The sequence below is a fragment of the Cololabis saira genome, chromosome 10 (genome assembly GCF_033807715.1).
Source record: "Cololabis saira isolate AMF1-May2022 chromosome 10, fColSai1.1, whole genome shotgun sequence".
NCBI classification, from domain to species: Eukaryota; Metazoa; Chordata; class Actinopteri; order Beloniformes; family Belonidae; genus Cololabis; species Cololabis saira.
In genome coordinates this window covers 25,415,644-25,429,989 of record NC_084596.1, presented here as the reverse complement: position 1 = coordinate 25,429,989, position 14,346 = coordinate 25,415,644, and the positions used below count along the sequence as shown (strand labels likewise).

Genomic DNA, 14,346 nt, shown 5'->3' with positions numbered 1-14,346 from the left:
AAGTACTCGTTACTTTCAGGTCTGCTCTTTTTTCTTCTTCCCTAAAATCCTATTGGACACAAGCTGTTTTTGTCAAAGGAGGAGACCTATCACAGTGCACGCTCTCCACTGGGATGTACGTAAAGCGGAAATACGTCAAGCCTCCTCAAAACGATACCGCCAAAGTAGCCTGCAACAATTAATTTAGAAAAAATATAGTAATTTACTGATGTGGAAAATAAGAAATTTACCGGTACTCTTACTCTTACTTTTACTTAAAGTAGATTTAAAAGCATTTACTTTTGGATACTTAAGTACCTTTAAAAGCAAGTACTTTTCTACTCTTACTCGAGTAATATTTTTACTGAGCTACTTTTACTTGTAACGGAGTAAATTTTGACCAGTAGTATTTGTACTCTTACTCAAGTACTGGGGTCGAGTACTCTGTCCACCTCTGAACATATGTTATGTTGAGATCCTCACCTCGCAGTTTTCTGTGTGATGTCTGATGGAAGGAATTTAATAAAGTACCAAAGAGGTGACTGGCTCAGTGTAGCTGTACATGTTCCTGCAGCACACTGTGCTTTATGTAAACACAGTGTCCCCCTGGTGTCGTGTCTATGTCTACATGGGTTCAAAGCTTATTAAACCTTGTCCGCCTCAGACACCACCTTCCCTCTATATCTATCCATAACTCAATGGAAGTACCGTTTGGGTGATGATTGAAGTGTGTAGCACAATCACCCGTCTGTTTCCTCACTTTATATGCCCTCTGTGTGCTTCATACTATGCAAGGTCCACACTTCCAAAAATACCTGAGAGTATGTCACCCACCTGCGTTCCCTCTGTATTTGCCAATAGTGAGTTTGAACTTTTGCCTCACTGGTGCAATCTTAAAGTTGTCATAAACAGCGTAGACCCTCTCTGAGCCCAGGCCCAAGTCGAACCTCAGTTCATACTGAGTGGGAGTGTTTGTTAGCTCATAGATATGATCCAAACCTGAGGGAGCAAGCAGAAAGGCAGAGAATGAGAGAGAGGGAGAGAAATGATGCCCACTTCCTGCTTGTCTGTGTGTTTTACTGTCAGCATAAAGGGCACCCCACAACCAAGAAAAAAAAGAAGCAAAACACAGATTTCTCACCAATCCAGAACTCGTCTGTCATGTTGCCAAAACCTGCGATGTACTGCCTCCAGCGTTTCATGAAGTCCAGTTTGCCAGAATTACGGCGCTGAAGCATCTAAAAGCAGAAACCACAAGATTTTACTGACAGATGCTTGACAAGTTTACCAATTTGGTTTAGGTAATCACCCCAAACATTCCTTCATTTACCCCCCCTGGTTTAGATTTACACTACAGCAATGCTGCACTCAGATAAATAACATTAGATGAGAAAAGTGTTGAGAGGGTAAGAGGGAGATACTAAGAGATGTTGTTCTAGTCATATGACTATATCAAACAGCTTGTGGGGATGATTCTACGACGGAATATTAGGGCCAAACAAAAAAAAACAAAAAAAGGAAATTACGAGAATAAAGTCATAATGTAATGAGAATAAAGTTGTAAAATTATGAGAATAAAGTCATAATATTACATTCTTTATTCTCGTAATTTCCCTTTTTTTTTGTCTTAGTTTGACCCTAATACTCCGTCGTATGATTCAGATGAATCTTCAATAACTGCTGTAAATCTGTCTGTGTATTTAAAATGGGTTGTAACTGAGAAAAGTGTACTGAAAAAACAAATTGTACCAGCCAGCCGCCTCCATCAGTGTCCATGTCGCAAAAGACCTCAATGGGTTTGGAGCGGACGTTGTTAATGTAGATGGTGTAGATGCCACTCTTTTTATTGCCGTTCTTCAGTATCTGAACACAGTCCATGGGGAAGGGGTAGAGCAGACCAACTGTTGGAGGGAATGTGATGACAGGACATGTTACAGCACAGAATAATGTTCAGGTCCTCAGTGAAGTGACATCCACAGTGCAGACCTGTTGTGAAGACGGTCTCCACCACTCTGCTCCTCTTGTAGCCTCTGTAGGCAACAATGGTCACTATGTACCGCTTCCCTGTCTCCAAGCTGGATGCAATAAAGCTGTTCTCTCTGCCTCCAAGCTGCCTTTCAACAGTCTGAAAATAAAATGAATGTCATTTTGCTGAATATTTGTGTCACATATTGCATACGTTTCCAATGGTGATAAAAAAGCTATTGAGCACATTCACTAAATGCTAAATAGTGTAGAAAATTGTATCCTTTTAAACGACTGCCTGGATCCTACGTCCAGTAAATTCATTTTATTTGTGGCCACAAGGGGTCAGTGTTCTACAGTACTTCAATTCAACATACACCCTTTCCAGATGGTGAAATTAATTATGTTTCTTTTAACAGATTAGACGAGGAGACAACTCTGTACAGAGTTCTCAGGAGCGGCACTAAATTGCCACTCAAGCTGTGTTTTGTGTAATGTACCAGTTGTATAAAGGTGAACATCACATTTTGTTCAACGAGATAAATGTGGACGTCAATCCGACTCACTTGAATAAGCACATTGTACTGCATACCTCAGGATGTTCACTCTGAAGAAGATGATCTATACACATCCATTCCCTTGGCTATGATGGGCTCTTTATCTGATTGGGTGTGAAAGTGAGTGCTCAACATCCAGGCTCAGTACCTCCATGTTACCATCTTCATCTCTGAAGGTGAGGACATAACCATCTATGTCTGCCAGAGGAGCAGTCCAAGTCAAAGACGCAGAGTCCGCTCTCACATCCGAAGCCTTCAGGTCCTTCGGTGAATCTATATCTGGATGTGCAAATGTACAAGTGTTTTACAGCTTAAAAGCATTCATCTTAATCATTGAGACATTTATAAAGTATTTTTACATTGCTTCAATGTAAATGCATTCAATAAAACTGGGTAATTCATCTTTACCTACCAGTTTCTTTTATATTTATCAAATATGTGTGTTAGTTTTGGAGAGCACTTTCTTTAGCTCCTTCCTGAATCTCAAATACTACTGTCATCTGCTTCCTCAGTTAAAAATTTGCAGATAAATGTGCTGTTACAATTGCTCTTATTTAAAAGTCTCATCTTAAACAGATGGAGAAGTAATTTCTTCTAGCCTGAATATGCAAGCAAGAGCAACATGGGGCACAAAAACATGATTTAACACACACACACACACACACACACACACACACACACGCACACACACACACACACACACACACACACACACACACACACACGAACACACACACACACACAAACTGTACTTTTTGTTTTTCCCAGAACCAGACAAAGTTCAGTTTCATTATCAGAAGAAAAAAGTAAAGTCTTTTGATGTGATACTTCAAAATGTTGTGAAAGCTGACAAATTCCGCTCCTTTGGTGTCACTACTGGAACAAAACGATTCTTAGAAGTTGGCAAAATAGGTTATTGTTGGTTTGAGGGAGCTTGAACTGAGACATTAATGGTGCTTGTTACAAGGTCAAATAAAGTCACAGATGTTATAACACTGGTCTTTGTGTAATCCGGAGGATTTCGCAATGTTTCTTTTTGAACCCAGCATCATGGTGATCTGTAGCTATTGATGGTTTCTAATGAGCTATGACAAGAAAAGTTTATAGGATCGAAATCGCAGCCATTTGCTGCCTAATTGAAAAAGATCCAGCTTTCACTCAGAGCTCCCGGGAGGTTTTACAGATCATCGGGCAAACACAAAGATGGCTCTGTTGTAACCCACTCATGAGTGCCACCGCGTTGTACCCCTCGCTGAGTTATGAATCCAAACCGGTGACCTGGCCCTGCCTATGGGGAGCATTTCTTTGTTAAATGGGAGCTTTGTTGAAGAATCTTGTAGTTTAATGAATGAGAGTTTATATAGCATGGAAACTTGTCGCTTGGGTTTAAAAATCAGCTGTAACTATTTCATCAATTTTACTTTGGGGATTAATAAAGTATCTTGAATTGAGTTGAAGTAACCACTAAATTCCTCTTGTTTGCAATACTGATTGTTCTCAGGAGTATAAGGCTCTCTTAGAGCCTGCAGGATACTTCACAGTCATCAAAAACTTGTACATTTAAGAGTCACATATGAGTTTATCAAGATAGATGTCCTCGTGCACTTAAATCCTAACACCTCTGAGCATCACAGCATGCAGTATGCTCATTCAAAACAAATTTAAGGAAATACAGAACCCCAACAATTGTAGGAATCCATATCCTAAAGCGCTGTACAGGGATTTTCTGATAAGATTGTTTTTCTCTGTAGAGACCCCACACATGAAAATAAAAATCAGGCATTTATCACACTGTGTGTGGTGTGCTCCGATAAATGATTCTATCCTGCGGCCGGTCAAGAATCTCACCCTTCGAGCCAGAAATCTCGCGTGATCTAAGAAAAGTGAAGAAGAAGAACAAACATAGCAACAGCCATAACAACCCGGAAACACAACATGATGGAAGAAGACATACAAGATGAGGAAATGCTGGAGGTGTTGGGACTATTGTGTTCAGAAAAATCGGTCCCAAAGACGGTGTGAACATGGACTGTATTATTGTCAAATTCGCTAATCACGGATATCTTTAGCCTAAAACAAATGTGGCAACATCAAGAACGATACGTTCAGTTGTGTCAATGCGTTTTTTTTGTATTATGGTCCCCAGCCAGCTCGCTGTCTTGATTGGCTAGTCTGTTCCACGTCACAATCCTTGTCGGCTGTCCCCACATACATGAACAGTTTTTGTCGTGATTATTGAACAACTTTAATACTTGCGATTGTCGACTCCAACCTGTTTTGGATTTGAGACGATTATTGGGACAAATTCACTCTTAACACACCTCAGACCACAGGACAATCTGATTTTATAAGATTTAAGATAATCGGGAATTGGTTAGGAGGATGAAAATCGGGACAAAAACAGCCCGATAATATTTATGTGTGTACCCTGTTTAAGTGCTGTCCATCAAAAGTAGAAGATTTCCTGTCTCTAAACCTAAAACCGCTCCAAGAAATTGACTTGCCTCTGTGTCTGTGCAACTATCATTCACTCAAAAATGAAGGCCACAAGCGACCCAACCTTACCAATGGGAAATTATCAGTAGTCTCAAGCCAAGTTTGTTTTTTAATTAGCAGAATGAGGATATTAATGTCTCTAAGTCTCTCAGCTTGTGTTTGTAACAACATGGGGGGCCTCTTTCTGAAGACAGCTTTTGATGCCTGGTGAGAAAGATATTAAAAGAAAAACAAAACAGAAACGGACTGTAGGTGTACTGTATGTCTAAATGTTTTGTTATAGTCCTAGTTGTGTTGACTTCATCTGTTTATAATTTCATGGTTAAGAACTGGCCATTTCCATCATATTAACACCAGCCTAAAGCCTTTCTAAAATGAATCGGTAAAAAAAATGAATATATTTGACAATAGAAATTTCACCTGACATGAAATGTTAAAGAGGCCACTTTATACATGTTAATTCTGAACTACCATCTTCATCTTTAAAATCACACATTTTTCTGTATGTGCTGTATTAACCTGTCTCAGCTTCTGTGGAAATCTTCTCGGTCCTTTTCTCCCCCTTGATGGCCCAGACGTAGACCGTGTACAGCAATCCAGGCCTCAGGCTTGTCAGCAAGTAAGAGGTCATGCGAGGCCCGATGGGGATTTCTTCACTTGAGCCCGCAGAGGAGCTATAGGTTAGGATGTAACCATCAATTTCTGCTTGGACAGGCTCCCAGGACACGGTGAAGCTGGACTCTGTTTCATCTCGAGCTAAGAGGTTAGCAGGAGCATCCAGTTCTAGAGGAAGATGTTAGTGAAAGTAGTTCAATACAATACTCATGCAAACTACAAGGTGTTTATTGCATGCATATAGATATACCGCTATGTGCATTTATATATATACAGTATATATATACATATATTACATATATGTATGTATGTATGTATGTATGTATATATATATATATATATATATATATACATACATATAAATACATATTCACATAGAGGAGATGTAAAGAACATGAGACGGATCATCAAGTATCTAACATCATCAGACGGTAAACTGATCTCTGCAATTCTGTTTTTCATTATAGCCCTGATCATATCCATTGATTTTTGACTGGTGGCACACTGAGCATAGTTTTTCATACTGATGACCAGTTCTGAAGTTCTAAGCACAGATGTGGTTCGAGCAAAAACTGAGAAAGGGCACGTTCTCTGAAGCTTCTAAAAACCAGCAACCCAGCCATAAGTGGTGAAGAGAAAGGCAAATGGTACCGGCAGCAGATTTTTGTATGCGGAGCAGCACATCAGTACGGAAGTGACTGTTCCGATGGGGATCATCTCACAGGATGCGTAAAAGTGGATTAGGCTGAGACTTAACGGCTAAACATTGCAGGTCTCAGTCTGCATAAGGAATTTATTTTGGACCAGTATTCTAGACCACATGGTATTTATCAGCGTCAGGAAGCAACCACCAACAGTGGATGAACTCACAAATTCTGGTAGATGCACAGAAGGGAATTCTCCTTGGTGTAGAATGACTTTTCCACTCAGAAACTATTCAAGGAATGCTTCAGATATTATCCGTTTAGAATAATCTCAAGTCTCAGCTCTATTATGCAACATTATAGAGGTGCAAGGTGCTGTGGTTAAGATGAGCAGCGCTTGTTATCTTTGAAGCCTCTGGAGTACATGGCAACTGAAAACAGCTGTAAAACTGAGAAATGAATCCTACTGGGCCTTCTATGTTTCTCCTTCGTCAAAAGCCGTCCTATTCTAATCAGATAAGGTAGCTGCTGCCTCAAGGATCGAAGTAAACAGAGCTTTAACAGAAGTTATAGTTGGATAAATGAACTGCTGTCAATATTATCTCAGATAGGGCTCATGAGGAGGCAGCTATAACTTCCTTCAAGAAGTCTTCAATACACATTTCTCATGTGGTATTAAACTTTGATGGGAAATGGAAATGTGCATACAGCTTGAGATGAGCACTGTAGCATGTTGACCTCATTCTGCTTGACAAGAAGAAATAGCCATTGATACGGACCCCAAAATAACTGAATTATGTCCAAGTGTAACAAATGGAAGTAAGTGCTTGGTCCCTTGGAGGGTGAAAATGGCCTTGAGTGTTTCTCCAAACTGCAGGCAATAGATTCCAAGAGCAATTCTGGATATGCTGACAACGCCTCTGAGCTTGCGTTGGCCTGCTCAACAAGAAATGGAGGGAGGCAGCAAGAAGAAGATGTCTGGAACACGCTCCTTTTTTTATGACACAAGGAAAAACAAATAGCAAGAAATGGATGTTCTGCGGAAAACATGCAAAAAATGCATTAAACAAACATTTGAGTCCTAATAACTTTTTTTTTCCCTGTCTGGGGTTTACTAGTAAGCTGTCTTATGAAATAACTGTTATTATAATCTACTTAAAGGTTTTGAGTTATTAATCGTGGCTATGCTCAACGGGCAATTTGCATTAGCAAAAACTGGTGTTGGCACCTGTCTCAGCTTGTGTCGAGACCGTCTTGCTGGATTTGCTCCCCTTGATGGCCCTGATAAAGACAGTGTAGAGAACTCCAGGCCTCAAAGCAGTCAGAGTATAGGAGCTGCTATCAGGCCCCACAGACACTTCTTCACTAGAACCACCAGGGAAGGAGTAGGTGAGGATGTAGCCATCAATTTCTGCCTGGACTGGATCCCATGTCACCCTGAAGCTGGACTGTGTTTCATCTTGGGCAAAGAGGTTAGCGGGAGCATCCAGTTCTGAAGGAAGACGTTAGTGGAGGTTATAATCACACAAAGTCCAACAGTTTCAGGAAATTTTGATATGGGCATGCCCTACCGCCCATTCGACCCCTCTCGCTGTTTTGGTTTGGGGCTGTAGTGTTTGTGTTCAGGGGTGGTTCTATGTCAGTTTGAGGTGTTTACGGTTGTATTGCATTCATTCCTGTGCTCCCAATAGTTATTAATGGGGTGCGCTTTTTGACGTCTAGCATCCCCACGGTAACGCTTTTGACTGAGAAAAGTAATTCCCATCGAGGCACGATGGAGACGCATCTAACGATGTATTCATTGCATGGGTGCACATTCCGGTTCAGGCTACGTTAATGGATGGGTTTTTTTTTCACCGTGGTAAAAAACCCCATCCGAATGAATGGGGCCATTTGGCATGGATTTTGACATAAAATTTCCTTAACTCCCAGCTTCATGAAATTTCAGTATGTTGAAGTCCACAGCGTGCCGAGTCGGGCAACATTTGTAAGATGTCTCTACGATAACCTATTGCCTAGCAACAAGCGTCCAAAGTCAAACGGGAAAAAAAAAAAAAAATGAAAGGTCAATATCGCAAAAACTGTAATAATTAGCAAAATTAGGTTATAGGGTCCGTTATTTCCAATCGGGCCGAGTGTTTGAAAGTTTCAACGATGTCTCTACGATAAAGTTTGGCCGAGCAATAAGCGTCCAAATTTTCGGATTTTTTTTTGCTTTTTGGCCACTAGCGTTGCCACGGTAACCCCTATTACTGAGAAAAGTAATGCCCATCGAGGCACGATGGAGACGCATCCAACGATGTATGGCATGCATGGGTGCACGTTGCGGTTCGGGCCGTATTAACGGACAAAAAAAGAGTGCAGAATAATAAGAAAAGGGAAACCTTTCTGTATACCATTATATCGCCTTCATTTTCATGTTTTTCCTCATTTTTTCGGGCGTGTTTTATTTTTTGGGGATTTTTTTTTTCCACATCAGAGCGGCGTCATGCTGTACACCCGCTGGTGTGACGTGGGACTTTTGCGACTTTAGCTTGTTAGCAAAATGCTAGCAACATTGCCATTTGGGCCATTCTGGACGATTGCAATATGGTCATGCCATTACTTGGCAGTCCAAATTTTCCATGATGAATAAATGGGTACTAAATATTCCTTCATTTTTGTTACCAATGGGAGAGTTTTAATCATTGTTTTATAGATGATAGAGGCCTTTTTCTATCTATGTAAACTCTGTTCTATAACCTTTATTCCTTCTGTAGATCATAATAATTATCTGACTTTCATCATGGCAAATGATAGAAAATGGCTTTCAACTGAATTTGTCAAATTTGGTCATGAACAGAAAGTTGCAGATCTGAGACCTGTCTCAGCTTGCGTTGACGTCTTCTTGCTTGCTTTGCTCCCCTTGATGGCCCAGACGTAGATGGTATAGACAACCCCCGGCCTCAGGCCGGTCAGCATATATGATGTACTGTCAGATCCAACTGGGATTTCCTCACTCAAGCCCTCAGAAGAGCTATAAGTCAGCATGTATCCATCAATTTCTGCTTGTGTGGGATCCCAGTTTACCCTGAAGCTGGACTCTGTCTCTTCTTGCACCAAGAGGTTAGTGGGAGCATCCAGTTCTGCATCAGGAGTTACAGTTAGTTCACACATCACTACATCTATAGAGCAAACAAGACAGAAGCTAAAATGACAGTTTGTAGTTGCACCTACACGCAGTGTGAATTAGATTACAAAGACTGGAAACAATGTCAAACTTGATCAAACTATGAAATACTGATATTTTCAGAACAATTTCAGAAAGATCACAAACCCAAGTTCGCTGTTGAATCCAATCACACTGAATTGTAAGCACAAGTACTGTGAGTAAACTATGAACTATGAACTATGTTAATTTAAAATCATGCAATCTATGAAGTATTGCAGCTTTTAACTTATTAAGACTCCCAATACAACACAATATGTGTTGTATATGTGCGACTCTGCCTTTCAAGCTCGATGCAATGGTTGCATCATGGTTTAGAATAATTTGTTTTTTTAAAGGAGGCCGTGGGTCTGAATGAGTTAAGAGCAGAAGTTAGAAGAAAGTTCTTTTTTTTTAAGACAAATTTGAGCTACTGTCCAATGCTAATAATTTATTAAAGAAGCAGACTCCTTTCAACGGGAGGAAAGCTGTAAAAAACTGTGTACTTTTCATAGAAATAACCTTCGTAGCAACACAAATACGGAGCTAAACAAGGTCTATCCCTCTGATATAGCAGCATCCACCGAAGTCTGAGTTGTTGTCTGTGTGTGTTTGTGTGTGTGTGTATGTGTGCGTATAAGTTATCATTCTACAATATCAGACACAAAGAGGAATAATAATTCATTTACTAACCAGAAAAAAGTTTTATTTTAGTGGATGGAAAAGGGTGTTTATGCAATCTTGACAACATATTATTGAATATCTCATGCTGTAAACGTAAAAACATCTGCCTTCATACTGATCGAGAACGATAGAAACCTAGCCAAAGAGTGGCTCCTGTGCCCCCACATTTGTCTGGAAATAAAATTTAACAGAATGATTAAGAACACAAAATGTAACTATGATCAAAAAAATGTATTTATATTTTTCTGCTTATATATTTACTGAAGTGTAATTCTTTTTTATTAATATTATTAATTTCTAGAAACACATGCTGCAATAATTCCCATGCCTCTTATATCAAGAACAAACAAAAAAAGAAAGAAAAGAAAAAAAGTTCTCCCACATCAATAGTAATGATTAAGATGTTTGCATCCTCCTGGTTGATGTATGTCTGAGGTAATTGGAGCTAACATGTTTGCAAGCCGCATGAAAAGTGGTCAAGAAAACTCTAGATCTGTAATGAAAAAATGACAACTGTGAAAACTGTGAATAATAGAAATAAATTGTAAAATATTTTACCCAGTCAATGTGTAAGTTAGATGTAATGCTCTGATATTATCTACCTGGCCATGACAAGCATGTGTACTCTTATGATTAAACTGTTGCATCAGTGCAAATATGTCTTCCCTGACTGCTGAATATGTAAATGCCATTAAAGTTTTGACCCTGATACTCAAATGGATTTTTAAAGCTTCTTGGATAAATGCCAGGCAGTACTCAGAGTTATTCTGCTGACATTCTGCAACATGAAAGCAAGGAGACTGCAACAGACTGCAACTATCCGACTGCCATACCAGCCAGATTAAAAGACAGCAGAACATGAAAGCTTAGAGGAGCAAAATAGCTGGCTTTTGTTGACCGAGCAAAATTATCTCTTGTCAAACTTCTTACAGACATTCAGCCCGAGGCGACACTGAATTGTGTTTAAATGAGTAATCCGACCTAATTATGTTAAATAGACTTTTGAGTCAGAGTTCAAGTCTCCTCTTGGCATTTACGGTAAGAGAGGTTAATGTGCTCAATGTAAAATGTCAAGATGGAAAGTATGTACTTGTTGCCGCAGCACAAAGTCAAGAAAATGATCCTAAAAGTCAACACACAAAAGATCAAAAGGATGTGATGAATGCATCATACATACAGACTTTTTTTGTGGTAAAAGGCACAATGCAGCTCATGAAAAAGAGACACTTTGAAGATAAGCCTCTGTGGCCAGGCTGTAATTTATACTAATTAAAAAAAAAACAAAAGGCATATTCTGTTTGTGTACACTTATATGAACAGGTCATTGTGCGGCCTGTAAGAAAGTGAATTGCTAATAAAACAGTTTTTGTATATCTCAGCTTCAGAGAGAGATTGGTCTGAGGTTTGTGTTTGTGTCTCTTACCTGTTCAGATAACCTCAGCTGACAACTATTTCCCTGCGGTCCTCTGTGAAGCTCGTAAATATTATCATAATCAATTTAGAGAAATGAGCCAGGTTCCCACTCAACGTTTACCTGTTTCAGCTTCAGTTGAACTCTTCGCACTGACTCTGTCCCCATGGAAGGCCCAGATGTAGACGGTGTGGAGCACGCCGGGCCTCAAGCCCACCAGCTTGTATGAGGTGCTGTCACGTCCTACTGGGATCTCTGGACTGGATCCATCAGCAGAGATGTAGCTCAGCATGTAGCCCTCTATGTCAGCCTGGACCCGGTCCCAGGACACTCTTATAGTGTCTTCTGTTACTTCAGTGGTGACCAGGTTATTTGGAGCATCGATGTCTGGCAAAGAAATGATACAACAATTAGAGAAATTAAATGGAAAACTGGAAAAGTAAATGCAATACTCCATATCTGATCATGTCATGAACATCACATCTCCCATGTAATGAAATCAACAAATGTTGAGGTTTTTTTTTAATATTCTTAATGGCAAATCCTTATATAAAATACTTCATTTCTAAAATATACAGAGGGAAAACACATTCAACCTCCATGTAAAACATGCAGATTAAATCTGTTTTATGTATCACTTTCAAACAGAGCTGTATCCCAGGGATGCAGGACGTTGGAGACGCCAGGGACATGTCCCTACATTTATCCAGCCACTGCTGAATTGTTGCTGAATTGTTATGAAATATTATGGAAAATTACAAGTAAATGCTAAGAAATATAATAGCACTTAATATCTGGCACAAGTGTTTGGCTCCTTCATGTAAGACCGATACATGTCTGTTTGTATTCTTTTGGCGTCTGTAGACAAGATTCCGTTCGTGTGCTTCTATTTTGTAAAACTTCAAAGTGTTGTGAATTAAACCCTTAAGATGATCTCCGGTGGTACATTCATTCCTTAAACTTTAAGAAGGAAGCAGGTTATGTTTGTCTGTCTAAAGTTTAAATTCAACTTGGGCTAGGAAATGTAACCAAGATAAAGTAATCTATAATACCTTTTAGTAGCAGTCACGTGTCACATAAAGTGCTGTTTGTGAGAAAAAATGGTACTTGTTCTCATAAATTGTGACTTTATACATTTTATAACAAAACAAAACTAGTCTGTATGTAGACAGAAACACACATAACATCTGTATCTTTATATTGTGAATTTTTCCAATGTGACTATATATTATGAATATATTTTTGTTTTGCCATGTTCAGTATTCTTTTCAGTGTTTTCAATATTATTCTTAAAGCACCAACCTTGAGTTTTCTGATATGTGCCCATGATTCAAATTCATACCTTTATCATTCAATACAATATACATATTATACTAATATAATAAATTATCTTTCCTCTTAATGTGCACAGGGTACCATTTTTAAGGACTAAATGGGAAAAAAGCATTTATACAAACAGAAGATTGATGTCCGATCCCATCAGGACGTGTCCATAATAGACACATTAAAAGCCAGGGTGGAAAGCTCCCCACAAAAGATGAGGCAGCAGTCCTTTTAATGGATAGGGGGGATTCTTGTGCGCTCTGTCGGGTGTTGCGTTCTTGTGTAGAAGAAAAATGGCTGATATTTTATGGCAAAAAAAAAATGTAAACAGAGAACTTGAAAGAGATGTCCAAATATTCCACCCTCTTACCTCTTTCACAGCTGGCTGAAGAGAGCGTGAAATTTCAGATTGTTACAAAGTTACCAAAATGGTCACGGTCTCCGCAATTCTGACAGGAAAGGTGAGTGCGGAGGCATCTTCTGAATCAGTTTGACTGGCTGACAAGCGTTTCTGAAAGGGTGTACTGCTGCCCCCTCCCAAGAGTATTCCATACAAATACTCTGCAGCTGTGTTTGTCAAAAAAAGAACAATACAGCACTTTCAAGTAACGTCTCTGATTGCTTACTCTTCCTTTTAAGTCAGCAGACAAGGTGCATTATGTAAATGCCCATAAAGCATTTCTTTTTTATTCGATGTAAATTTAAAAACATGCGCTATTGAGAGCTTTGTATTGTATGGACATTAAACATGACGGATGACATAAAGAGGGATTTGTACTGTCGCTCAGCTTAAAAAAAACCCTCCAAAAGAACACCACTGGCACACGCTCAGGTCCTGTTTGCTGAACTCAATAGTAAGAACTGCAGAAGACACAGGAGCAGAACACAGAGCCTCTGTTTCTAAGAGTAGTTGGCTTGAGGAATCACAGGAGACCTCCAGAAGACGCAGGCGAAGCAATTGGCAGTGCTGCGCGCGGACAAGCGTAATCTTGATGAAAGTGAAAAAAGAGTGCAACAGAAAGACGCAGAGAGGCACGTTGGACAGACACAGAGGAAATGAGGGGAAATGTAAAAGCAATCATCATTTAGGATTATTCCTCTGTGGCGGCAGCTCGGTGAAGGTCAGCGGTGTGTCAATGTGCAGTCTGCAATGTGAAAACTGATTGATGATGCATCCGGAAGAAGAAAAAAGCCATGCAACTGTTCAACTCTATATCCCCTATTTGTCTCTCATCCTGTCACTTCCCCATCCAATGCCTGACAGTCTGTCAAGAGCTAAACTCCAATAAGGACTTCTAATTTGTGTTAGTCTTTAAAGATGGGAGGTCATTGAGTGGTTGGAACACCCTCAGCAATTGATTTTAAGTGAGATTGAAGAACCTAAACAATTGTTCATTCATTCAAAAGACACCTAAACATACATCCACAAGTGTCCACTGTCAAAGTAGCATGACATGCAGCATCAGTGCGTTTACTTTAACTTTG

At 39.6% G+C, this 14,346-nt stretch overlaps 1 protein-coding gene across 5 annotated transcripts in view; it reads right to left on the bottom strand.

Moving 5' to 3' along the window:
• tnn (tenascin N) overlaps positions 1-14,346 on the bottom strand; it is a 44,272-nt gene that overhangs the window by 4,274 nt on the left and 25,652 nt on the right. For 3 of the 5 annotated variants that reach the window (XM_061732261.1, XM_061732260.1, XM_061732259.1), the window contains 9 exons: positions 11,662-11,925; positions 9,118-9,381; positions 7,485-7,748; positions 5,517-5,780; positions 2,650-2,780; positions 1,966-2,104; positions 1,729-1,880; positions 1,121-1,217; positions 814-978 (listed from right to left, as the gene is read on the bottom strand). In XM_061732261.1, the coding sequence (XP_061588245.1) occupies positions 814-978; positions 1,121-1,217; positions 1,729-1,880; positions 1,966-2,104; positions 2,650-2,780; positions 5,517-5,780; positions 7,485-7,748; positions 9,118-9,381; positions 11,662-11,925 (1,740 nt within the window). The remainder of the gene's footprint in view (positions 1-813; positions 979-1,120; positions 1,218-1,728; positions 1,881-1,965; positions 2,105-2,649; positions 2,781-5,516; positions 5,781-7,484; positions 7,749-9,117; positions 9,382-11,661; positions 11,926-14,346) is intronic. The other 2 variants (XM_061732262.1, XM_061732263.1) reach the window with 2 other exon arrangements.